At 32.7% G+C, this 27772-nt stretch overlaps 1 protein-coding gene across 5 annotated transcripts in view; it reads left to right on the top strand.

Annotated features, from left to right (window-relative positions):
* The window catches only part of LOC118200338 (protein Obscurin-like), a 500451-nt gene that overhangs the window by 108888 nt on the left and 363791 nt on the right, over window positions 1–27772 (top strand). For all 5 annotated transcript variants that reach the window (XM_085822284.1, XM_085822292.1, XM_085822266.1 and 2 more), the window contains 8 exons: window positions 2709–2843; window positions 5240–5410; window positions 6566–6635; window positions 13899–13991; window positions 15758–15850; window positions 17657–17821; window positions 22244–22381; window positions 26788–26953. In XM_085822284.1, the coding sequence (XP_085678410.1) occupies window positions 2709–2843; window positions 5240–5410; window positions 6566–6635; window positions 13899–13991; window positions 15758–15850; window positions 17657–17821; window positions 22244–22381; window positions 26788–26953 (1031 nt within the window). The remainder of the gene's footprint in view (window positions 1–2708; window positions 2844–5239; window positions 5411–6565; window positions 6636–13898; window positions 13992–15757; window positions 15851–17656; window positions 17822–22243; window positions 22382–26787; window positions 26954–27772) is intronic.

Below are 27772 nucleotides of genomic sequence, written 5' to 3'. Positions count from 1 at the left end.
AATAAATCGGTTCAAACACATCGCAATTTAAAAACATCGTCGTCGAAAATATCGTGATAAAAAATAAAGTATCTACAAACCATCGCATGACGATAACATCGCAGACATGCTTTTTTCAGGCATGCGTTAATAAGTGTAAATGGATATTCCCATAATGATTTGTGAGCGCAAGATGGAAAGAAGGATAATTTTTACTTTCATATTTTTTATTAATTAATAAATTTTTGCTGAGAAAATGAAAAGGAAACGTAAGCATAAAAAATTAATGTAACTTATAGCACTTAATAGAATTTTAAACCGACATAGTTAACTAACAAAGGCCATTAATAAATCATTTTTATAAAGTGTTTGCTGGTAATATTTCATGAAAAGTATAATCTATAAGTTACATTTAATTTTCTATGCTTAAGTTTCCTTCTTACGTTTTCAGCAAAAATTTATTAGTTAATAAAATATGTGAAAGTAAAATTTATCTTTCTTTACACCTTGCGCTCACAAATCATTATGGGAATATCCATTTACAATTATTAAAACCTGAAAAAAGCATGTCTGCGATATTATCGTCATGCGATGATTTGTAGATGCTTTATTTTTTACCACGATATTTTCGACGACGATGTTTTTAAACTGCGATGTTTTTGAACCGCTTTATTTTCGACGACGATGTTTTGTACCACGATGTTTTAGAACTGCGATGTTTTCTCTTTGCGATGTTTTCTCCCACGATGTTATGTAGCACGACGTTTTCGTCTTGCGTTGTTTTCTCCGCGACGTTTTTGTCCACGATGTTTTTGCCGCGATGTTATCGGCGGACACCCAGATGGTTGCATCGAAAATGCGAAATTTTTATTTCATACGCTAATGAAAAAATTTTAATAAAAAATTGTTTCTGTTAAGTTCTGACATTCTCTAATCCTTACTTATGCCACCAAACGTTTACGTATGGGGCTTTCTTAAAGTCTATAGAGTTAAAAAAATAGAAGATGTGCTATTGTTGTTGTTGTTACCAATCTCACTTTGCAGAGACATTAGGTATTTTGGAAGCAGAAGAAGTGAAAAACCGAGCAACGCCTTTGCCGAGAATCGAACCACGGACCTCTGGAATACGCGCCCAGTATGTAGACCACTACACCACGAAGGCATGTTAAGAAAGCGAGAGAAATACTTTATAATTTGTCTGACAAAGATCAGTACAAGCCCTTGACATTCATCTCGGCAAGGACTCAAATGTGCCTGTCGTTGAACATTATATAAGTAACAGTACGACTTTACCTCAGTTCCGACCCCCTAATTTTGAGATTCAGGACGGACGGGTCTGAGGGTCTCCTTCCCCTCTCCACCTACCGCCAACCTTTCGAGTGGACTTTCGGCTCGATGCATATTTAGCGTACCCCTACACCGCGCAGACACTATACATTTACAAAAATCCATGCCTTCTCAGAGATTCGAACTGGACCCTATCGGTAAGGCATTCAGCGTCGCTAACCATGTACCCATTACATAGAGATATGAAATGTAATAGGATTGGTTTGAACAGATCAGCTGAAAGAAGTTACCGAGAACTATGAACACAGATTTCATGTTATAGTCTCTTCAAGAGGCAAACGTTTTGAAAAACTCGAAATTTTTCTTTGATGCGAATCCTAGAAGGTTGAAGTAAAACGTCTTCTGTCCATTCAAAAATTATTACATTTTTTCATTGTCAAGTTGCTGTAACAGTTTTGCATTTGAGAAGAAATGATTAGGTTTGTCTCTGTTTGTGAGGAGCAGTCCACCTCCCAGATCACAAGTAGCCCTATGGTTTAATAAGTCTGTCTCAGTAACAAGTACAAACACAGCACACATACTAAAGCAGAATTCGTACTTTTGATCGATGATTATTGAAATAGTTCATAATCTTTCACGACAGACTTCTTGCCTTGTCAAAATGGGATAAAATTCTTTGCACGTTAAAAGTGCCATCTGTGATAAAATATTTCATTATATCTTTTAAAAGCGGGCACGTCTGAACGAAGTGTTTACTACATTCAACTTCATTGCAGCTGCCGTAGAGATCGGAGTTTTGAGGATTAAATCTTCTAAGGTTCGCAGGAAACTGAACATGACCCGTTAAAATTTGTTGTCAGTTTATGTCACTATATGTGTTTATTCTTTTTTTTATTGTTACTTATACAGTTTATATTTTTGTCGGATATTTTCCATTTTTCTTTCAATAATTTGTAGGTGTGATTCTTTATAAGGGTCCTGGTCTTCCTCCTCGACCCTTGTCGCTCAATGATGTCAATGTTATTTTGTGTAATAACTTTGGCCAGTGCATCCGTCTTCTTATTGCCAATAAAAACCACATTAACCCATCCAGTTCAAATAAATTATACACTTCCACTGTAGTTCAAAACAAAGTTCTTTTATATCTAATGTCAGTTCATTTGTCTGATTGGGCCATGAAAGTACCTAATAAAGTTGATAAACTGTTGGTATATGTACTGATTTTTCTCCTGATTTTTAGAAATCTTTTTAATTAGTAATAGAAATAGGAATCTTTTTAAGTAAATAGCAGTGGACTCCGCCTGAAATACTGTATTATGTTAATTTTAATTTAATTTATATTTCCCACAGTCTATCTCAGTTAAATAATTAGGAATGAATATGAACCCAAAAATCGATACCAAAATCTTTATACCTTCACTAATGAATCTGTTTGTTTCTAGGTGGAGAGTTCGGCTTCGTCAAGATGGAACGGAAGGAACGGTACCTTCTTGTTACCTCGAGAAAAAGACAACAGTAACGCCCCCTATTTCGCCACAGCTCGACCCCAAAACCCAAGCAACAAGAGCGAGAAGAGAGTAATAATTCTTTCCTATCTTTTTTATTAATTATTTTTAATTAATTAGATTTCGTTGCACATTATATATATAAATTAATCTGCATGCAGATTTCGTAAGTTATGAAATATTATTATTGAAAGCTAAAACAAAATTTAACCAATGCTGAAGCACTCACGGAAAAATTTATAGAGGTCGACAGAGATCTATAGAAATTCTTTACGAGATTTAAAAGTAATCTTTGGTAGAAATGTTTCACTATCGAATTCTATAAATACTTTATGAAGCTTTCGCAGAACAGAATTCTACAGAAACTTTGCTTTGTAAAATCATAAAGAAATTTTACAAAGCCTTTATGGAATGGTTTTCTGTAGAAATTAGATTTTTTTCAAACTTTAATTAAAACAAATTTTTAGTTTATGGGATACAAATGAGAAAAAAAAAAAAAAAAAAAAAAAAAAAATATTCTTTATTCATAAGAGTTGAATCATTTTTCAAGCGAAAGTTTTGCTCTTTATCCTATAACTGAAAATTTTACACTTCTAAATTTATGTAATATTTTGTACAATTTTAAACAGCATTCCTTATATAATAAAAAAAATAAAATCTTGTTAAATAAATTTAAATCATAAAATTAATTAAAATATTAAGTTTGGGCTGTTGATTACAAAAGCTGAATTTGCGAATTGAATGCTTTTGATATCATATATATATCTCTGAGAAGAAAAATAGTTTGTTAACTTTAATGAAAAGTAATTATAATTTAAAATATATTTATTTTTAACTAATTATTTTTAAAATCAATACGATATTGTAAATTTTTATTAAAACAAATCATATCTTCTCTAAAACATTTTTTCCCCAATTCATGTGATATATCATTTCAAAATTTAGATTAAAAAGTTCTATTCCTAAAATGAAAGTTTTCCTTTCAATCCAAAAGAAACTGTTGATGATTTTATTATACTTTCCAACAATCAAAAGCTTAATCTAGAATTTTTTATTGAAAGTTAAAGCAAGTAAACGTGTTTAGAATTCATTAGAATGATGGCCTAATTTTCTATAAACTGGATGTGATATTTTCAATAGAATTTTGTTAGTTAATTGTATGTACACTGCGGGAAAAAAAGGGTTTACATTTCCCGTTCCACTGGGCCTATTAATGAAATTTAAATTGCGTTTTTCATGTCTCGAAGCGCGACTTGGGCTATATATTAGATTTATATATAACAGTGCTCTAACACAGGTATTTTGACACAAAATCGGGCTTTATTTGAAATGACATGCCAATGTTTTTTTCATATTTCGATTCTACGACTCCGATTATGAATAAATATTAAATTTTTTAAAATTTGGTGTGAAATCTATGGAGAAATTCAAAAATTTATCTTGGCGCATTTTTTTAAGCTTACGCCAAGAATAATTTACTTGGCGAACTTCTTAATATATGACAACGTATTTTCCTTTCTCTTTTTAAATTGTGCATAAGCGGAAGAAAGTCACATCGTCTCTACTTTCAAATAATTTTGACAAAGTGCCTAAACCACATTTGATGTTAGTACCGCTTTAACAAATATGCCAAATTTCAAAACGCGCCAATATATAAATTGACGTATATCTTCACGTAAAATAAGGAAAGTAAGTAAGTTGCTGTAAATTAAGAATCCCGCCAAGTGAATTATTCTTGGCGCAAACTGAAAAAAATCCCCCAAGACAAATTTTAAAATTTCTCCTTATATTTCTCACCGAAAATTGCAAAATTTAATATCTAGGTATAATTTGAGTCGTAGAATCGAAATATGGAAAAAATGGGTATGTTATTTCAGAAAAAATCCGATTTTGTGTCAAAATGCCTGTATTAGAACAATGCTATATGTAAATCTAATGCATATCCCAAGTCGCGCTTTCGAGACATATAAAACGCAAGTTGTATTTTGTCAATCGGCCCAGTAGAACGGGAGATGTAGAATTGTGCCTTTTTTTCTTTGCGCAGTGTAAAATATTCGGATCTTCAGAAAAATGTTTTGTAGAATCTCTGCCCAAATCTCAATAGAGTATCTACACTAACTTCTACAGAATTATCTATATAGATGCTTTACCGAAAAGTTTATAGTATTCTATAGAATTTATTTAACCTATTTTATGAAAAATTCGATCATTTTTCTATAAGATACTTAGTAGTTATAACTTCGATTGTTTTATAGATTGCTATTAGATATTTTCGTAGAGAAAAGCATATTCGTTGTCTTAAGAGAGTTTCTCATATAATAAAAACTATCCCTTGCCCAGATAAATCTGAACCGCTTTAAAAGGCAACACCGTTATCATTTACGATCGCTGTAAAATTCCTGATATAATTTTATTTTGCAGGGTCTTTTTACTCTGCTGATTTAGTTATTTTTTATACCTCTTCCCAGAAAAGTACTACAAGAGTTGATCGAGTCAGAAGAAGCCTTTGCCAGAGACATGCAGTTCGTTGTCAACAATTACATCAAAGAAATGGAATCCAAAACAATGCCTAAAGAACTAAGAGACTACAAAGATGTTCTTTTCACAAACTTCAAGGCCATCTCAGAATTTCACAACAAGTAAGTTGTTTATATCCAGTGATATATGAAAATACCTTATGGACAACTAGGAATTCGTCTTCAGTCTGTATTGTTATGAATTTTGTATATATGTAAATAATCTTGGCGAAATTATATGTAAATTGTAGTATCTCTTATATAATATATACATGAAAAGCCTCATGAAAGGCCAGAAAAACAGAGTTACAGGGGTAACTCTTTAGTATCCTTTAGTACTCTTTAGTACTCTTTAGTAAGTCCTTTTAATATTGAGGTAAATGGCTATCTTGCCAAGCTAGTGTAGCGGCGCCAAACTAGTAACCCAAATTTTTCGTTGCTAAATTTGGCTATAAATCACCAAAAGTCACCAAATTTGGTGACCATTTGACAAAATTTTGGTCCCGTACTTATGCACCTGTAACTCGTCCGATCCCTATGTAATTAACTACTATATCTGACCCAATGTAACTGTAACTGTCTATGTCTTCAAGCAATTTTGAGAAATGAAAGGTACCGGAAATTTCTCAGCGGACAGGAAAAAAGTTGATGAGACCGGATAGAGCTTCACGTATAAGATATTTTCTCCCTCCTTTCCGCATTCCTTCTTGGTGTAATTGGAAGCATACTTGACGCGTATTCGTGAGGTCCAGGATTCGAATTTTGCCGAGAACATAACACATTTTTACCGTCTCATGCTTCAAAAAACCTTATAAATCTAAAACTGGCGCCCGAACTAGAAAGTTGTAGACCAGGATTTTGCGATTGGGTCAATCCTTCTAAGGTAGTATTTTCGGTATTTTCTCCCTCCTTTCCGCATGTTTTTGTGGTGTAAATGGAAGCATAATCGACGCGTATTCGAGAGGTCCAGGGCTCGAGTCCCGGCGAAGGAACTGCAAATTTTCCGCGCCTCCTGCTTCAATGGCCTCTTGCTGACCACCCCGCTAGCTGAATTTTATTTAAAAATGTATTTAAAATAACATAATTAAGCAATAGGTTTGCGTAATAATTGACTTGAAGTGAATTATAATTTTGAGATGACATAATGCGATGATTTGTTTTAGAATGTTAACAAATCCTTTTTATGATGCTTCACAAAATGTTATTTTAATTTTTTCATCTAAAAATGTAAAATGTTACGTAAAACTAAATGTAAACGATCTTTTATTTACTTTTCAGTGTTCTTATGAAAGGGATTCAGTATTATGCTGACGATCCCGCTCGGCTTGGTAAAACATTTTTACGACTGGTGAGTAAGGAATTCTATCCAAATTATTTATTCTAATTCAGATACACTTATATCCAAATTACTTATATTTAAAAACACTTACATTGCATGTATACAAATCACTCTAGCATAAACGAAGTTTTGTTCGCACAGATAAACTCTGTCATAATTAATTGCTGATAGCTGTTTTTAGTTTCGTTAAACTCAGTTTAAATACTCTCCTACTTTCTCTCTAATTAATGACACATCGTTTCGTAATTCACTATCATTCGCGATTCACGTCGCATCATCACGACTTTAAGTTGCTAGTTTAGCATAGGTCAGGGATGGGAAAAAGGTCCTCGCACTCGTTTTTGTACGCAAACTACCGAAATCAGCAGCACGAGTGTGCATCTGGTTTTACAGTGTATGCTAATGCTAGCCGTGAACCTAAACTGAGAACATTAGATTTACTAATTCAGAAGTCAAACAACAAAAATCAGCATTATATTTTCAAATTTTCACAGGACTAGTTTCGATGGTTTTACCGAACCACCATCGTCAGCTGCGAAAGCGCAAATGAACGAGATCCCAACACTGGCATTACAGCAGTTGCAAATTTAATCCGCTTCTACTATTTTCAGCATCGCTAGAGCTGCCTGGAATCCAGCTATCATCTTCTCGGCTGTATTTTTGGCTGTCCTAATCTTTTCAATATGCGTGATGACTGTGCTATGTAAGCTCCTAATTTTCGGATCCTGCAACCAGTTGATTGCAGCGGTCATCTCATCAGGTGGCGGCTGTATATTCCTTTTGGCTCTGGAGCTATAAGTCGGTCTTGCTTTAGTCACTTTAACATCAGGTTTTGCAAGTTGCAGGAAATCTTCAGGGGTGGGTAGTTTCATCTGCTGGCTCTGCGGGTTATGTTTCCGTGTGGGCTGTTTTTTTTTTTTTTTTTTTTTTTTTTTTCAAATCTCTTCCTGTATTCGGGACTACCACGATACGAACTCATATGTAATTCTCCACAAAACAGGCAGGTAGGTTTTTCTTCTTTCAGCGTACACTGATTACTGCGGTGACTTCCTCCACACTCAGAACACTTCTCTGGGTTAGTACATAGATGTTGAGAATGCCCAAACTGTTGACACCGAAAACGTTGAAGTCGCTGTATAGTTCAATAGGTTCCTCTACATTCACCATAGATCAAGTAGTGATGAACATTATAGACCAATAGAATCAGATCTCTTTCTGGCGTACTTGTAAATTTTTGGTTATATAATAATTTAAAAACAAAGTTTCTACCAGGAAATGTTTCTACCAGGTTTCCCCTTCATAACAGCCTACAAATAACACTAGTAACTCCAAAGATCTTCATAGCCGTGTCCACATGACGCACTAAACAGACGTTTTTGGTCCGGGATTAAAAATATTTGCCCACCCCTGGCATAAGCATTTCAAGGCTATTTTCCCAAATCATGACATATAACCATGGCAACGACTACTGCAGAGAAAAGGTCGAATCTTATAAATTCATGAAATTCCTAAATTCTCTCTATGCTGTATTGACGACACACGTTACGATAGTAAATGATGTGATGATCGTTACGATATTCAGTTGCTTATTTCAAAGTAACTGCCTATAGAATGCGTAAATTAAAAGAAATAAATAACGAGAGTTTAATAGCTTGTATATATAATTGATTGTAACTCATATCTTGCGGCGAAGGAGCCGCTATGCTAACAGCATGAGTTAATGCCTGATTGGCTGAAAGAATTTGCAACATTTGTTTAGTTATTTTCAAAGACCGCAGCTAGTTCCATTGCCATCTGCTGTTGGTAAGTGCTCAATAATTAGCTGCTTATAAGATCATTTATCACGTTTGAGAGAATCTGATTACGACACTTTCAAAGCAGTTGACGTAAGTACTAAAAGCTTTTTTACAAAAGTAATTGACTTTTCAATGGTAAAATTTAGCTTTTGTTTTGATTTTGTTTAATTTGTTGTAATGAATATCTAATGTCGGTTAAATTTTAAAACGTTGCTTGAGTGTAAGCTGATAGCAGTGAGAACGATAATTCGCCGACTGTAAAAAAGAAACTCAGAAACTCTGACTGAAGTATTAGGTGAACACAAAGGTTGGCGCACGAAAGGCTATACCATTTGTTTTGTTTGTTACGCATTTATATTTCATGGTAATCTTTCTCATATATTAAATACATAATTAACTGTTAATTATCAAATGCATAATTAACTTTTTGAGCATGGAAAGTTTCTTTAAATTCCGAATTTGTTCAATGTGTACACCATTTTGTTTCGCAGACTCTTGCAAGCTAACCTATTAGTCACAGCCCTCCGGCACTCGTCTTCCAAAATTTGTACAGAACAATTGCAAGACTGCAGCTTAAATTGCGCTACATTTACAGGCTTTTTTTTTTTTTTTTTTTTTGAATACCTTATCCTTTAAAAAAATTCAATAAAAAGAAATTACGTGGGTTTCACATCGCATTCGTAACGTGGAAGAAACCGAAATGACTTTAGAAATGAAATGAAGTGTGAAAAGGTGCCATTTTCAGGTGTGCGGACACTTGATGAACTGGGTCGATTCTTTTCCAACACAGAGCCAGGGATTTCTAATTATTGACATAATCTGCGAATGATCTGTTTAGAGGAAGCCCGTTTTGTACCAAAGTGTTCACGAAAACGTCTTTGTGTCGCCACCAAATTCTTAGCTTAGTAAAAAGTATTACAGCTTTCAACTTCTGTTCAGTACTCAAGGAGTCGTTTTCTGCCATCTTATAAACTACAATTTCGGAGCAAATTAAAGTCTAGTATTCATCTGTCTTGATATCAATCGTATCTCCTATAGAAGCATTTTTTTAACATTTAGTATATTATATCAAGCGTCTTGTGGGATGATTGAATGATACGACGACAAGTCTGTACTTTTCAGAACAGTGTAAGAAGAAGAGTTGCAAAGCATGCATACAAAGCATAAATTATATATATAACTCTTCTGAAAGACCAAAACGAATTTTTAAAATTAAGTTTTAAAAAAACAAAGAGACGAATCTGCGCATATGCTGCTAAACCGAAATTAATAAAATTCAAAAGGAAAAGTAGGAATTAAAATGAAAAATTATTATTTCTTCTTTATGAAGGTCTTAACCAATTCTTTCTCCATGAAAGGAGCGACCAAAACGTTTACGTATATGAAGTTTCTTTTAATTTTAAATGTACTTCTTTTGGTTACTCTTTTCCTGGAGAAAGAATTGGTTAGGACCTTCATAAAGAAGAATATAGATGTAATGTTGTACGTTTGGCAGGATATGAAAACAATCGCGTTCTAGTCATAGCCGAAAATACTGCTGCGTAGATGACTGGAAATTGTGTCAAAAAGTTAGCACTAAAATTATGATACAGTGCTCTAATGTTTGAGAAAGAGATGGCTTCTATTTGATTTTCAAGTATATTGGCGCGAGATGAAACCTGCGGTTTTCACCAAAATGTAGCCAAACTGATAACAAGAGGGAAACAATGCGTAGCCAGCGGCTATTCTGAGCAGCGACAATGGACTACCCAGAGATATACAGATAGGCGATTCTCTAAAATAGGGAGGGGATGGCTGGTACGACAGTTGTACCACAGCCAACGTTAAAGAAAGTCATTTTCCCGGTACAAATGCTGTACTGCCGGTTTCAGAAAGTTAATAGCTTTAAGTTTTATGATATGATAGTAATAAATTAAAGAAATACTTTTAAAGTGATTGAGGTTAAATAAGATACATGTGCATAAGAACCTCTTTAGCAGAGAGGTGCTTACGTTTAAATTACAACCGCTTACGGTTGAAAGAAATAATAATTGCAGGATTACGGGACAAAGAGAATGACCCAGAACGAAGCTGAAAGAAAATCGAATTCGCTCAATCCATGGAGGTAGGAAGTAAGAAGGAGTCGCCCTAAACAAGTTTCTCCGTACCCTGCTCTGAAGCACCGGCGATCCCTACGTGGTGACCAAAACATTGGTCATTTACCATTGAGTTCTATGGGATTTGACGCGTTCGGGTGTAAATATTTTGTAATTACGTCGCAAATATACATATAAATGTATACATTTTCTTTTTCTACAACACTTCAGAGTCCTAAGTATGTGAAAACAACATATTTTTAAACAACATTTCATTCTGAACGGAATTAAATGCTATACTTTTCACAGGACAGTTTTCTCAGAATGGTTTAATTTGAATGAAATATTTTCACAAGTTTTCGTTAATTACATTAGAAAAAAAATTAAGGTAATTCGATTTTATTCGGTTAAGGTACAAAAATTAAGATCAAAGTTTATTGTATTATTAATATTAAAATTATGCATAATTTCTTTTCTATTTATAGAGCTTCTTCCTAAAATACTTTCTTAAATATGACATGATTTTTTGGCTTCTTTTAAATCGAAAAATGTAAGTCAATTTATAATTAATGCTCTATTCGGTTAATTTTAAATTAGAGAATTATTAGGAATTAGCGAAATACTTATTTAAAGTATTTCGCTAATTCCTAATAATTAAATAGGTATTAAATAGTATTTGACTTTCTCTGAACATTTCTGAAAGGGAATAAAATAAGTTTTTTTTTTTTTTTTTTTAAGTATTATTTAAAACTTGTAACTGAGTTATTATAAAATGTAAAGGGAATAATTCTTTTAATTATACTTATCAGATTTTTTTTTTACCCTTCATTTCAACAATACATATTCCAAAACTCTTTATTACGTTCTTAAGTGCGCATCTCATAGCATTTGCTTTACAATACCTTTTAACAGATTGCTTTCCAATACGAACAATTCTTGCTTAAATAGTTTTATAACGTATTTGTCAACAGGATTTCAATTTATGTTTACAATTCAATATTAAGGTTATTATATATTTAGATAATATTTATAATCATTATAAATTAGATACATTTAATCATTAGATTTCTTCACAGTACTTTCACAGTTTTTTATAAGTGAATAAATTCTTCATTTCAAATACATTTATAAATAATTTAATGAATATTTAAGTATTTTGTCAAAGGCAGATACATGCTTTTTGCAAGCACATGCATAAATACCCATACATATTTCCTATTTATCATTTCCGCATGTGCAAATCTTTAATTTCTGTGCATTCACTATATTTTTCGTGTAAAGTAATTTACACTAATTTAGCATACACGCGAAAGTTTTACATAAAAAATATATATGAATATAATTTGAATGAAAATTATAAGTATTATTTTTAATACCCACTCAAAGGTCAGTTTTTCTTCAAAATTCCTCCACGATGGCATCTCTCTCTTTAGGCAGATAGCCCTTGCATGCGTTACTCTATTTAATAAAAACTTAATCTGACCTATGTGCCTAATTACAAATATTTTAACATACATAATTTTATATTTACATTTAGCCATCAAGTTTCAAACTTTTCAAATCTTCTAGAAAATAAATTTTGGCAGATCTCTTTTAGCAATTTTCTTAAAATCTATATTTTTGTAGTGCAACAGCTTAGAATTTTATAAAACAAATTCATAATCAAAATCGCTGTTGTTAGTTATCGAAAAATAACCAAGATGTGATTTTTGCGTAAATGTCAGTAAACTATACAAATTGCTATTATCCATCGCACTATGAATGTTTCTTTCATGCGAGAGTGTCCCTTTTTCGATTTCTATGGAACTGTCGTGTGTCGAAATACTATCAGAATCTTGTCAAGCGAGCTTCTGAATGTAAACAAATAACACCCCGTCTGGTGACCCAAGCTTCAAAGCAGTACTTCACTTCTAGCGCGGAATGGCCCCTCCTCCCTTTCCTACCTACATGGCTCAATCGGGGGGCAGTGAACGGGTTGAGTGATAGCTTCGAGGCGATTCGTCCCCCTAGCAAACCCCAACGGATATAAAAAGTGGCAGCGCATTTCGCGACATTAGTTTTGATCTTCCACAGTCCGGGCCAGAGCTCTAGGCTTGAAAGATAATTCTGCAGGCCAGAGATTACCGTGATGGTGCTGGAATGTTGAGAGATGATGGCTGTGTCTTCCGCCTATATGGCTAGATCGACATTAGGTGATTCAGGAGCGGAAAGATCCGATGGAAATTTAGACGAAGCATGACCAGCTTGATAGTAAAATATCATTTATTTTTAAATGACAAATTTCTTAGGTTTAAGTTTAGGAACGGGGAAGACGGGAACCACACCTTTACCATTAGGTTAATCGTCATAAGTGGTAGAAGATCAGGGGGTGCTAAACGCGACCTATAATTTTAGACACACAATTGCATTTTAAATAATGGCAAATAGCTAGCAGACACGATTAACAATATTAAAGTTCAATATATTGAAAGTGTAGTACAATATATTAATCGCACAATTAAATACATTTACGTATCCGTTAACTAACCCCAAAAATATAGATTTATACAATTTCTATAAAAAAATAATTAATATATAAAAAATATAGATTTATAAAATTTCTGTAAAAGTATGAATAATATATAAAAAAATGTAGATTTATAAAATTTCTGTGAAAATATAAATAATATAAAAATACAAATATAGATTTATAAATTTTCTATAAAAGAATATATAAAAAATAAATATAGAACATTTTTATATAATTTTATAAAAAAGTATTTTCATACAGCGTGCATATTCCAAAAGAATTTCTGTAGAGATTAATTAGCCTTTATATAATTTTCCCGTAAGTTTTGTCTCCTAAACTTTTACGTTTGTTCAGAACTTTTCTATCATTGCTGTTTTGAGGTAAATGTGCGAAATGAATTATCTGCTCAGATACTTAAAAGCTCAGATGCTTCGTTACTACTATTCTCTGCTTTTTTCAGATACAACTATCATTTACAAAGAGTTCTTTCTATGAGTTTTCTAATACATACGTACACAAAAAAAAGGGAAGCACAAAAAAAAAAAAAAAAAAAAAAAAAAAAATTCAAAGAAGAAACCGCAATAAAAGAATAACCTAAAAAAACTCTCGATCGAAAGAAACTGTGAAGAAAAAGAATTAGAGGTAATGCAAGACCCCCATTTACGCCATTTTCACTCTAGTTTAAAATTAAAGAAAAAATTAAAAAAAAAAAAAATCTTGGAACGCATCCCCGTTAATTGAGGGACAAGCAAAAAAATACGTGGCGCACTTTTTTTACCGCTCCGCTTTCAAACATTTTGTCTTCAAGTCCTAGATTTCGAAGTGTGTAATCCAATATTCGCCGACGCACGAATTAATTGGTATTTATTTTATTCTATTATCTCTTTTATAGGAACGCGACTTTGACATGCACGTTTCCTATTGCAGAGATGAACCAGAAGCACAAGCTCTCCTGCAATCTGGGCCTCTCAAAGAGTATTTCGATGTGAGTCATTGTATATGTTATTATATCTCTTGTTACGAGTTTTATATACATGTAAATAATTTTAGTAAAATTATCAGTGAAATTCAAGTGGTTTTCTTTTTTTTTTTTAATAGCGTAACATGAAATTCTTAACAAACAATGCTCTGCCGAAAAAATTAGAATACAGGGCAAGCCTATTTAACATTCAGAAAATAACTACTTCGCTAAATTGACGAGATATCGCTAAGCTGGCGAAGGTTTTGGCGACTAATTTTTGCCACCAAATTCGGCAAGAAATCGCCAAAAATCAACAAACTTGGCGACCCTTTGGCAACATTTTGTTCCGGTCCCTGCCTAACTGTTATAGGTATTGTTGTTGAATAAATGATCACTATATGCAGCTGTAATCGTTTCCGGCCTTCAGATGTAACTTTGTATGCCTTCCAGTAATTTCGAAAAATGAAATTTAATAGAGATTTCTCGGCAGCTGGATGACAACTGTATAAGACTGGAGAGGCTCTCAGTTGTTAATTCAGAGCTGAATTCGATGTATTGACATATCTGTATTCGCTTCGCTCTTTAGATGCGCTTTACATTGCGTTGTGTTTAACGTTCTTAGCAGTTTAAAGTGCAATTATTGATGGTAGTCTGTGATGCAGAGTTGTAGGAGTACTTTTGTGGAAAGTTCCAGAACTGTGAAAGTGTTTCTTTTGGTAAAGTAAATTTTATCAAGCTGCCCTCAGTTCTGTGTGCATTTAATCTATTACGAAACTGTACGCTGGCAACACTATTCAGTATTTTGAATATATGTTTTGCTAAGATATTTTATTCAATTCCAATAGAGCTGTAACTTAAATGGAATTTTTGGTGCAGAGATTTTATTTTGATTTAATATTTCAAATGACTTCTGTGAACTATTTAAACAAAAATTGTTTCCGAAGTTAATTTTGATAATAAAGATACTTCTAAACTAGTATTGGTAATTTTGAGAGTGTGTAATTTGATGAGGTTTCTAAACCAATTTAATTTCATATCGCTTTAAATAATAATTTTGTAATATAATTGTAATTTGGGTAATTTTGATGATGTTTAGTTTGAAATTGTTTCTAAATCGATTTAATTTGATGATATTTCTAATTAATTTAAAAATAATACTTTTGATTTTACGATATAGAAATAATTCCTGATGTTACACAATTTTGAAGTAATAGTAATTTTAATTTCATGATTTAATTTAATTTGATGATGTTTCTAAATTAATTTAATTCATTTAATGAATAATCTTAAAAAGAGCATTTTTAATAACATTTTGGAAATAAATTAATTTAGGTATTTATAATGTTTTAACAACGCTGAAGTTTAAAGAAATTTAATATTTTTGAAATTTTATTTTAAAAGTAACATTTCAGAAATAAACGTAATTATTTTAATAATATCTTAAAAAATATATTAGAGAAAGGCAGTACTTGTTTCAGTATTTTAAGGACAGACGAATATTTTGTCAAACAAATTGTGAAAGAATGATAATTTTTTGAATTGTTGATTATTTCAATATTTGTCATAAAACAACTGTAAAAATTAACTATTCTCTTCGTTAAAATTCATTGTTAAGTAGGTGATAAAACTGTATTTATGAATATTTTTGTATGCGATAAACTACCTTGAAATTTTAAGAATTTAAGATTTTATAAATGAATACAATTTGTCACTAATGCATTGATTTTATGTAATTATGAAATGGAGATTCTGTTTGGTATAACAATGTTTATGTGGCTCTATTACTTCAGGAATTCAGCAAGAAAATACAAGACGAAAAATCCCTGTCAGAGCATCTCAAACTGCCAATCCAAAGGATAAGCGATTACCAGTTGTTGCTTAAGGTAAATAAACTATTCGTCGAATTCTTTTATTTAAATCTGAATTTGAAATAAAACTTAAAGCAAATTTTATATTTTAATCGTTATTAACTTATCAGAAATAAATGATGAAGGAGAGGGAAAAATTGATAAAAATTTCCCGTCTTACATGATATTTAAAGTACATCAAAGAGAAATTAATAGAAAACTTTTCAGCTAACTTCCAGTAAATTATAGTATGTATCTAATTTACATTAGTTAATGCCTGATGCAGAAGAGCTTGCATTTTAGAGTGGTATAGCAATTACAAATTCTATTTGCTTATAATTTCACATTGAGAAATCAGGAGTCAGTTCCATCACTATACTTCCAAAAGTCATTGAAAAAGCCTCAAGGAAGTCTGATTCCTCCATTTTCAGGGTCCTAGGCAATCAGTACGGTTAGCTTTCCTTATTAATGATTATATCTGTTAGTATATCGAAACAAAATAGGCTTTTATTTAGTTAATTAAAAGTACAATAATTTAACGTTTGCAATCTGTTACGAAGGAAATCTACTTGACTTTAGTAAGGAGATGTCGTTGATGATATCATTACTCTGATATTTTTTAGAATATAATTTTCTGCCGGCGGAACTACAAGGAAATTCGGCCTTTCTTGATAAAACCATGACCTGAAAGACATTTTTAACAATTTAGACTTAGGAAACTCCTCTCCACTGCAGCTACTCATAAAGGAATTGTCTAAAGAATAATGTAGGGGGCATTCATTCAAATAAGTATCTTTGAAAGAATACATATGAATATAGAAAGCAGTTTCTTCTGGTGTTTCTGCCACTTCATGAGATCTTGTAAACTACATACTTCTGTAATCATTTATTCAACATTTATGTCAGACTGATGGCTTCTCACTGTATCTTGCATTTTGCTTTAAAGCATTTAGCATATTTTTGCTATTTCTTTTTCAAAAGATCATATGCAATTTTTCAAGTGAAAAAATAACAGTTTACTCTCGGCAGTTTAAGCTACACAATTAATTGCTTTAATAAATATATTATTTCTTCAACATTAGTATAAAATGGATGTCTTTTCACCGTGTCTTGCCTTTGGCATTAAAGCATATTGCGAATGTTTTAGTTTCTTTCTAACAAAATTACGTGCAGTGTTTGAAGATCATAAAGTGAATCGCACGCTCACCATTTCAGCTACTGAAATCGTTGCTGAAATAAATATGCCACTTTTTTCCATCATTCATTTTAGACTAATATCTTCTTACTGTATACCATCTTTTGTGTTAAAACATGCAGTGTTTTGAAATTCCTTTTCCTTTATCTTATGAAAGCTTTCGAAGTCATAAAAAAATCAATAATGTACCCTCACCAGTTCAAGCTACTTATATAGTTACTTTAATAAACATGCGATCTCTTCAGCATTAATGTCATATTGATGCTTTGCTTAGCGTATCATATCGTTTAAATTAACATTGCAAATATTCATTATTTTTTTCTTATAGCATTTTCAATTTTTTTCGCGTAACTCTGCAATTTCACTTTCCAAACTCTTAAGAACGATAAACAGCTTACACTCTCTCACCATTTAAAGCTGGTTTCTGGCGGAAGAAGATTAGAACCTCTGTAAAGTTAACTTAGCCCTTTAACGAAATGGAATTCTAAATGCTTGAGTAATTGTCTGTTGCCCCAGAAGAATGCATTAATTCTTGTTTATGAATCCAAAACACTCGTACAAAATATTTCTTTCTTTCCGTAATGACATTCTATATTTTGATCATGAAAATTTGTTGCAAACTTTAACTGGATGATTTTTCATTTTAGGAGCTAATTAAATACACAGCTAGATTAAAAGAAAATACCGCCGACTTAGAGAAAGCCCACGATTTTATGCAAGCCATTCCCCAGCGTATTGCTGATCTTCAATACATCAATTCCATTCAGGGATACAAAGGAAATCTTCATAAACTAGGAAGAATACTCAAGCATGTAAGTATTTCTTCGTTATCATAAAACCTAATGTGATTTTCTTAGTCATGTGAAACGCTTATTAAAGGCAATTTACTATGGTAAGCATAAAAAGTTTAATAGTTACTGAAATAATATTTAGCTTAAAAAGGATGTTAGTTCCGAATGGAAAATTAGTCTCCAAACCGCATTTTGCGTTGAATCTTTATAAATGAGGTATCAGTTTCTAAATCGTTGCCGCCAAACATTATGGCCTTGTACTATAATATTTAAAGAAATTAAATAGCGAAGAATCTGCTTGAATGTATGAATTTTTCTCGCACTGTGAAAACACGACGTTAAATAGAGCCATCCAATTTTGAATAACATACCTCTCTACCAGAACGGGGGCACTCAGAAGCCCGAATTTTGAATTTCCAATTTGTATTTTATGTTTCACATTTTGTAAACTTTTAACGAATTCTTGATTAAAATACTCAATGATTTCAAATCAAACGGTGGCAATATATTACGGAATAAAACATTTTTATCTCCAGCGAGCCAAACTGTCTATCTAAAATTCTAAAGATATACTTTTTTTAAATGCTTTGTGATTTTGTCGTTGAATCGAATTTTATATAGTGTAAGTGCCAAGAATTTGATAAAATAAAGTAAACGCATAAAATATTAGTAATAAAAAGACAAAAAGAAAAGTCTTGCCTTTAGTAAAAAAAAGGAACATTGATATGAATAGAGAAAAGATTGGAAGAAACAGAAAAATGTATGCGAGCACTTAACATCTGAAATTCCAAACATGTACTGCTATGCTGCTGTAAAATTTTTGTAATTATGCTGTTGAATTGTATATGGCGTAAGCGCGAAGAAAATGATGCTTAATAATAAAACTAAAAAGGAAAAAAAATGGTTACTAGGAGTGAGTGCAACAGCAGACTGCGAGAGCTTAAAAAATCTTTAACAAACCGTTTTGGGCGACCGCTCAAACTGAAAACTTTCAGATTTTTTATTAACTTCCTTTGGTGTTAAATTCAAATTAACACAGCCAATGCATTTAGAGAGACAAATACAGACTGCTTCAACTTCTGCAAAAAAGTAAATCCGGTTAATGGCAGCTACAATTAACTTTATATGTACAGACAATTTTCTGTTTATATGAAAAATTGCTACTTGTGCAGAAAATGTTTTTATAAAGCAGACTGTGCGGCTTGCCAAAGTACGGTATTTATAAGCAGGGTGTTTCATGTCAAATGGAACAAAAAGAATAGCATAGTAAAAATTTTGTAATTTTTTTATTAACCCGAAACAAATTAATTTTGAGACTACAATTACATAAGTTTTACCTGAACCCAGCCAAAAATCTTCCGGCTACGAAATCACGGCTAGAAGCATTGTTAATCCAAACGCCGCCATTCGTGGTGGAGTAAACGTGCTGCGTTTTGGAACAGAATTAAAACACCATCGTTTATCGTCGTTTAAAGACACTTTCACACGAAATTTGGTAAAGAACCACCGCATTGTCGCAATATGGAACGGTGGTTGACAAAGTTTCATGACATGGGCTGCTTCTGTAAAAAAAAAAAAAAAAAAAAAAAAAAAAAAAATAGCTCAGGAAAAACAACAGCCAAAACCAAAGTTGTTGAAAAAATTTGTCAAATGTTTTTACGAATTTCCGCAAAATCAAAAATTCGTGCAAGTTCTGAACTCAGTATGTCTCATGTGATGGCGTGATGTCGAGTGTTACGGAAACGTCTACAAATACCGCCGTACACCTTTTAGAAGGTGTAGGCGTTAAAACCTTTCGACAAACCGTTGCGTAAAGCTTTCTGTGAGAATTTGCAAAGTAAGCTGGAGGTAGATGCTTTCGTGAATAGTCTTGTGTTTACAGATGAAGCCACTTTCTGGCAAAGTTAATCGCCATAATTTACGATTTAGGAGAGGGGCGGAAGATTTATATGGTGCAATGGAACATGAGAGCATGATACTCCGACAGTTGCATTCTTCGCCATTTCCAACAGTTGTGTTTTTGGTCATTTTTACTTCCTGGAAAATTCGATTAACGGATTTATTTAGCAAAATCTGCTAGCACAGTGATTATTCCCTCAATTAGAGCAAGCGGTTCTCGGCTTCATTCTGCAGGAAGACACAGACAGCTTTGTTGGCTCCCAGTATCCTCAGACCTAGCCCCTTAGGGTTTTTCTTATGTGTTTTGTTAAGACAAAGTGTTCGTGCCTTCACTTCTCCTAGACGTACAGTAACTGAAGCAGAAGATAACTGAAGTGCTCGAATCATTAACAAAGAATATTCTATCATGAGTGTGGCAGGAACTGAAATACCGCAAAGATATTTGCTGCATCATCGGAGATGCACACATAGAGTATCTTTAGAAACTTGCTTAACTATAGTTTCACTGTAAGTTTGATTTATCGAAATGAATTAAGTAGAGCATTCATAGTTATGCTTTCATTTTGTCCCATCCGATATGAAACACCCTGTAACTGAGCATAAGTTTTCTGTTTGAATTCAAGGAAAAACTGTATTAATATTCTACCATACATTAAAACCTAGGGAAGAATTTTTTTTATGCATCATGTGTATTTATAAATCTTCGTCAGTGAAGTTTGTAAATTATAAAATCTAAGGGTTTATTTATATTGTCAATCATCTTTAAAATTTTGAAGGTGAAAATTCAATTTAAAGTAAACGAATTGAAGGTGTTTTAGTACAATTAATGAACCTCGCGCAATCGTACGTATTTATTGTTGATGCAAGTTTTAATCTTTATATTTTATAAATTAAATGACTAAATTTCATTATGTTCGTTTATTAAGCACCTTTTTAAACTAAGAGCATTAAAAAAAATCATTGGCTTAAGTAATCTAATTTATAGACTACTACTTTATCACTAAAGAATACAAATATTTGAAATAATTTCCATTTTTATTATGGACATTTCTTATCAGTACTAGTAATAAAATATCTGATGGTGACACATGACTTCCTTGTGCGGGCTATTAAACTGTATACATTCTGTGCTGCACTTCTCATTCTGTGCAGATTTCTCATTCAATCAATACACTTTTCAGCTCGCGGCGAGGCAAAAATACATAAAAGCTCAAAGCATCTTCATTAAGAATTGTAAACTACAGGTGACAAGTGAGAGCAGGGTCTGGACAACCGGGCAGCTTTTATTGATTTCACCGACTATTCGGGTATCGTCCGAATCCAGCATCTGTCCAGAAAACAGCATTGCCCAACTGAGGCTGATGTTGGAAGACAGACTGTAAAATACAAAAAAGGAAAAAAAAAATAAATAAAAAAATAAAAAAAAATAAAACAACAAATGCAGTAAAAGAACAAAATTAGAGTTTTACTTTAAGAGTTTCTACACAAAAACAAGCAATTCTGGCAGATGGCAGGAAAACCGATTTTTCGGTGCATAAAATTGGAAGTTTACTTTTGGTCCCACTCGGCAAAAAGTCACTAAAGTTGGCACACAAACTGACTTAATTCACTATTCTACTAAGAAATGTAAACAAATGGCGGCTTCGTTAGGATTAACAATAATTCTGAATTGTTCATAATTCTACAACTACTGCATGCAGATCAACTAAAGGCATGAAAACCTTAACCGAAACGAAAGAATAACTTAAATTAACCACTTTTAGAGCAAAAAATGCACAATTTGCCAACATATAAAAAAAAAAAAAAAAAAAAAAAAAACTGAGTTGATCCAGCCGGATTACAGAGTGTTATAGCAGTCCAATATACAGTTCCTTTTTGAGTTATGCGAGATACATATGTACGTACGAACAGACGTCACATAAAAAACCTCTCCTGATTCATTTTATAATACGTTTCGGAAGAAAAGAGTCCTTTATTCTATCAGTACGTACAGATTTCAACCAGAAACATCGCACAAATGGATTCGAGAGTGGTCAAAATGGATATTTTCGTTGAAATATGATACCCAGAATGATGATATTTTACTTCGTACAAGGAAGTAAAATTATCAACTGTTTTATTTTCATTATACAAGAAAGCAAACATTTATGATGTTTGCTCTTCAGTTGATTTGTGTATAAATGGCGGAATGGCTATAGCCTCTGAACACTGGTAATTTGTTCCGCGTCCCGTTTGTAGAACGGCTGCATGGGTGTTTTACAGTAGTTTCAAGCAGTCTTAACTTAGTTTACCTGAAATGAATCTTCCAATCAATTAACTGCTTGTAATCAAGCTGCACGCGTTAGATGTGTAAATTTAAGTTTATTTAATATTAAAATTTGAACTTAAATTATTTCATGTTTCGATAAAAAAAAAACTTCAGAAGTATATTATTTAAATAAATATACAAATTATCAGATTTGTTCTATCGGAATTATTATTACTGTTATCAATTGTGATCACATATGAAAAAATGTTTAAGATTTGTTATCTGTGCATTTTCAGGATTGGTTCGAAGTAACGGACGGAAACAACTTACGTAGAGAGCGATTCGTGTTTCTGTTTAAAGGTCGTATATTCATCACGGATCACAAAAGAGTTGGAACCAGCAGATCCATCTACTTGGTGAAATACGTCATCAAAGTATGTCATTACACCCTATTTAAAAACATTTTCAATCAAAGAAAATCTTATTTAGCTCTCTCTATTTGCAGAAATGCTTTAACGACCCAACGTTGAAAGTTTAAATCAACAATTAAGTTTTGGTATTCGGAAGAGTTTAAAAACGGTGATTTAGATTACAGCAATACGCAAGTGTATACACATTACACACACGCACCAAAAAAAAAAAAAAAAAAAAAGTTCTATATCTCCTGTTCTACTACGCCGGTTGACCAAATGTAGCTTTCGTTTTGCATGACTCGAAAGCGAAACTTAGGATATATGTCTTAGATTTATATAGCATTGTTCTAACTTTGGCATTCTGACATACTAAAATCGGACTATTTCTGAAATAACATATCTATTTTGTCCACATTTCAATTCTGCGACTCAAATTGTGCCAAAATGCAAAGTTTTGTAAAAAATCGTACGAGTACTTTCTAAAAAATTAGCCCTCAAATTTTATCTCCTAAATTTTAATTGAATTTGATACGTATTTATTAATATCTCTTTTTCTATTAGACATATTTGATCCTTTCTTTCACAATTCAAAATTTAGGTTGAATACAAATGGAATTCGTACATATTTTCTGATTTATTAGCCCAAAGGGGCGGTAGCCCAGTAGGACTATTCGTCTCAAAACAGCATTTTGTGGCGTTTCTCTGTAAACGACGAATTACTTTTTAAATTGTTGCCACCAAATATTATCGCCCTGTCTTATATTTAAAGTAAACAAATAATGAAGAATTTGCATCATGAATGTTTTGTATGTTTTTAGCACTGTGAAAAAACTACTTTACCTAGAGCAATCAAATTTTGAATAACGTAATCCTCCACCTGAACATGAGCACCTGGACGAGCGAATTTTAAATTTCGAGTTTGGTTTTATTATCTATTTCATATTTTGTAAAATTTTAACTAATTTTTAATTAACAAACTCGTTGATTTCAAAGCGAGCAATGGCAACACTGTACGAAAAAAAAAGCATCTTTATCTCCAGCTCTCGAGACTGTCTGTCGGAAATTCTAAAGATAGGCTGTTTTTAAATATTTTTAGCCCAAATGCTCTCGAAAAGGGCATGTTTATGCAAGTAAAAAATGCTCGTTTGTGCGTAATATAAAATCTGAAAGCATTCAGATTAAAAAAAAATTGTTTAGTAGTTTTTATAAATTTTGGAAGTATTTTTTATTATAATTTATAAAATTTTACCATCATCTTAAAGTAGATGCATATCTAGACATGCCTGCATAAAATTAGTTTTTATTCAAAAATTTTCTAAGACACACGTGAATTTATAGATTTGAGCTGTGGGCATATTTGTTATAAGCTTTAATAACGCCAAACGTGGTTTACGCACTTTGTTAAATTATTTGAAAGAATAAACGACGCATCTATGCATTTTGTGTACAATGAAACCGAAAGACAAAAAGGTTATCATAAATTAAGAATTTCACCAAGTAAATTATTCTTAGTGAAACCTGAAGAAAGTGCGCCAAGATAAATTTTTAAATTTCTCGGTAAGTTTCTCCCCGAGGTTTGCAAAATTTAATATTTAGGCATAATTTGAGTCCAAAAGAGGAACATGGAAAACATCGGTATGTCATATCAGAAAAAGTCTCGTTTTGTATGAAAATACCTACGTTAGGACAATGCTATACATAAATCTATTATACGTTCGTTACTGTTGTTTTCCTTATATTCATGCACATTCGATGTAAACGATTTACATTCACTCTACGATTTTATCTCTTCTTATAATGAAAATCTAAATCAAGAAATACCAATTAATTTCATGGTCGATGATGTTCATTATATGCAGAAAAGAAGCTGTGGTCGGAGCAGCGCTGAGTAAAAATTCACCTCGTAAGAAGGCAATGAAAAGCGGCAAAAGGAATGTTATTTGATGAATGAAAGTGAAATCTATCTGTGTTGGCACAGAATGAGGGGAAAAAAATCAGTGAAACTGACAAGGGTAGCACGAAAATAGAAACAGCTCTGTCAAGCTGGGAAGTTTCTTAAGGAACGGATTTCATCCTGAAGGGAAAAAAACTTATTATCTTTAAGATACTCGAACACAATGAAATTGTTACCTGGGGGACCACAGCTATATCCCTAAGTGACGTAAATATTTCCAGGGAAACGTTTATTGGTTAAAAGTGGAAAAAATGGCTATATTTGATAAAGACGGTCGCGTGACTTATAAATGCGATGAGATTTCTTCGTCTTCATTGGGTCAACAGCCCAGGGTGGACTCTGGCCTTCTCGAGGCATCTTTGCTTTTGGCAACTATTTTCCAGTTGTTCCTTTAGAACGTTTACGTCATTTTCATCACAACCGATTAATCTCATTGGGGAGAGGGGGGTTTACCCCGAAGGCTGGCTACCATAGGCTTTGCCAGAAAGATTTTCCTAAATATGTATGTATCAGTATGTGATCCAGTATGTTCCAGTATGTGATCTTCACACATACTGGCCCATTGATCAGCCTTTAATGGGCTGATCACCGGGCCAGTAGTTGATCCTAAAGTCCCTGTAGTTTGAAGAATTTTACTGTCAAAAATCCCCAAAGTTCCTCATCAAAGTCAGAGCCCAAACTTCCGATACATAAGTCAAGACAGATACTATAAGAAGATCTTCTTTATGTCCCTTTAAGATCCTAAAGAAGTAATTTAGTTCTTAACTTTAGAAAGCTGGATTATAAATAACTCTTTAGGCCACGAAAACATCTATTTGAAGAAAAGATTCTTTTAGTATTTCAGAAGTTATCTCATTTTTACAATTTATCTCCGTTCCCAGACAAGTGAAACTGTAGCCCTTTTAAAGTCTATAGCTATTAATTTCTAAAGAGAATCGGTGAAATTGAATTATATTAAAATAGTTTTTAAAACATAAATATATTTAGTAAAAATTTCAGCTTAAAACTCAATTTTCGTACTTGTTTTTTACCGTATAACTTACTTCCTTAATATCATTATATCATTTTTATGTAATTCTATTTATATTGTTTTCTAGTAAAGGAGTTAAAAGGAATTCCATTGTGTAAGTACTTTCTGTCTAATATTGACTAATTTTTGAGCTACAACATAGTAAAAGTGGCCCATCAGCTGCCAAAGTCCCTGAAAACTGGTAGTTCGGTGAAAGGTTCAAGCCCGAGATCGGGCTGGTTGCATAGGCGTTTTTATGGTTTCCCTCATGTGTAACGCGTTAATACGAATTAGTTCCCCTTCGAAAGTCATCCACGAAGGCATCCCTGCCTTCCGTGTAGTGCCTTAGAGCGGAGCGCGCAAATAATAATAATAAAATAATAATAATAATAATAACATAGTAAATGTGCTCGAAAACCTTATAATTATTCTTCAATCATCTCTAAAATCTTTATTTGTTATAGTATCCTTTAAATAATTGTACAAGAAACAAGCTTCTTGCTTACTGCAATTCTCTTTTTTTCCGAGTAAGTTTTGTCTGGGTGTTTTCCGTGGAGCAATTCTGAATGTAGTTTTTGAATAACTTCCTGTCTGGTTTTGTAAAAATATATGATTTAGAGTAATAATACCCGAAATTATTCATAGAATGTACAATATATTTTGTAGAAAACAATTTTGCATTTTTTAGTGCTATGCTTCGTAAAAAATGAACAAACATCTTATAGGGTGTGGCCTTCTTCGGCAGCATAAAATTACATCGGAACTTTAAAAGACATGTAGCGAATTTTCACTATGTCTTGTTAAGAACCACAGAGACAGGAAAAGGGTGTAAAAGGTCCTTTATTGATCCAAATAAATTTCAACAGTCGCACCAACTAGTGCTTACAGAAACCAATAACTTTGGCTTTAAATCAAAGATAAAGAATGAAATAAAAATAAAAAAATTTAAATATAGCCTAAGAGCTTCACAGTATAACTATCTGATTTCACTCTCCAAAACTTTCCTTTAAGTATTCCTTTCATTCTATCTAATTTGAGTATCGCTGGAGCTAGAAATTTACATTCTGGCAGGGATATGGAAACGAGGCTGATAGAAAAGGAAATAAACACAAAATATGGGTTTGAAACTTAAATGATACTCTACAATCTTCTAAATACTATTTATAATGGATTTCGTTACAAATTGCGTTGCTTATAAATATGTAAAAAGAAATTTTCCCACTATCACTTGTCGTTGTGAAGTTACTTTTAACAAATTGAAATCCCTTAGAAATATTGGCAATCTTGCAAAAGTTGGATTTTAAATAGGTCTTCAGACTATGAAAACATCTATTGAGCTTTTAAATTGTCCTACCAAACAAAGTCCATTAAACTGCTCAAAAAATATTTGGATTCTTTTAATATTACGCATGCCGTAAGCCAAAACACGTGTATGAATAATTTTTCAAATAAATTTCATTACAGCTCCCAGATGTGGAAATAGTAGACAACGCCGATGACGATGAACTCAAACTTCGATTTCAAAGCTTGAAAAGTGGAGTTGCAGGATTCCCTCTCACGCTTAAAAGTAAGACGATGGAACAGAAAGATGATTGGTTGAATGCCATCCAACTTTCTGCAGGACCACTAGGTAAAAATAAAAATTCCTTACCCTCTTAATAAATTATGACTTAGTTTCTACAGGTTGTCAAGTACTTTAAACCACAGTTTCGAAATGGCGGGCAGTGGGCTGCATATGGCCTCCGAAGCGATTCTGAATGGATTGCGACTATATTTCTCCCAAATTAAGTAGCATCTTCAGGACATGGATCTGAAGAAATAAGTTAAGATTTTATTGGTTTGGAGTCTAGTTTTGAATTATTTTCATTACCGTTAAAAATAAACGTGACTAACACCTCAGATAATCTACAATGGAGCTAATTATCAAATACCGCACTGTAAATCTTATTCAAAGGTTTGAAAATGCAGTTTGATGTCAACTTTTTATTTCATCCTTTTCGGAAGGGAAAGAAGAAATAAGGACGCATTTACAGCGATTCTTCTGCAAGTGAAAGTTAGATTTCACGTGCAATATGGTTACAAGAAAATATCAGCAGGTAGTCGAATGATTGGCAAGCATGAAAAGGCTTAAGGTAGCTTAACATTTGTCGCCCAACAGTTTGGAATTGATAAAAGTGTTTGTTATACCAACTTGGATAGCCTTCCTAACGAAGCTGTATGAAAAATTGGCGGTGGTCGAGTAAGGAAAACAGCTGCAGCAGCGATCGAAACCAGACAGCGGACAAACTTGCTCAGCATGTGCCCAAGGCAACCGGACGACAGGTTTACCAATTTACTGTGGCCAGACGGCTTCATAAAGGTGGACCGTTCGCTCACCGTCCTAAAAGTTGCATAGTATTTAAAGAGTTAAAGCAACAAGAATAAGCATAATATTCATAAAATATCAGCG

This window comes from Stegodyphus dumicola, chromosome 1, assembly GCF_044657685.1.
Source record: "Stegodyphus dumicola isolate Sdum_Otavi_A_Nest chromosome 1, ASM4465768v1".
NCBI classification, from domain to species: domain Eukaryota; kingdom Metazoa; phylum Arthropoda; class Arachnida; order Araneae; family Eresidae; genus Stegodyphus; species Stegodyphus dumicola.
The sequence above is the reverse complement of the archived record's forward strand: the minus strand, read 5'-3'. Positions and strand labels throughout refer to the sequence as shown.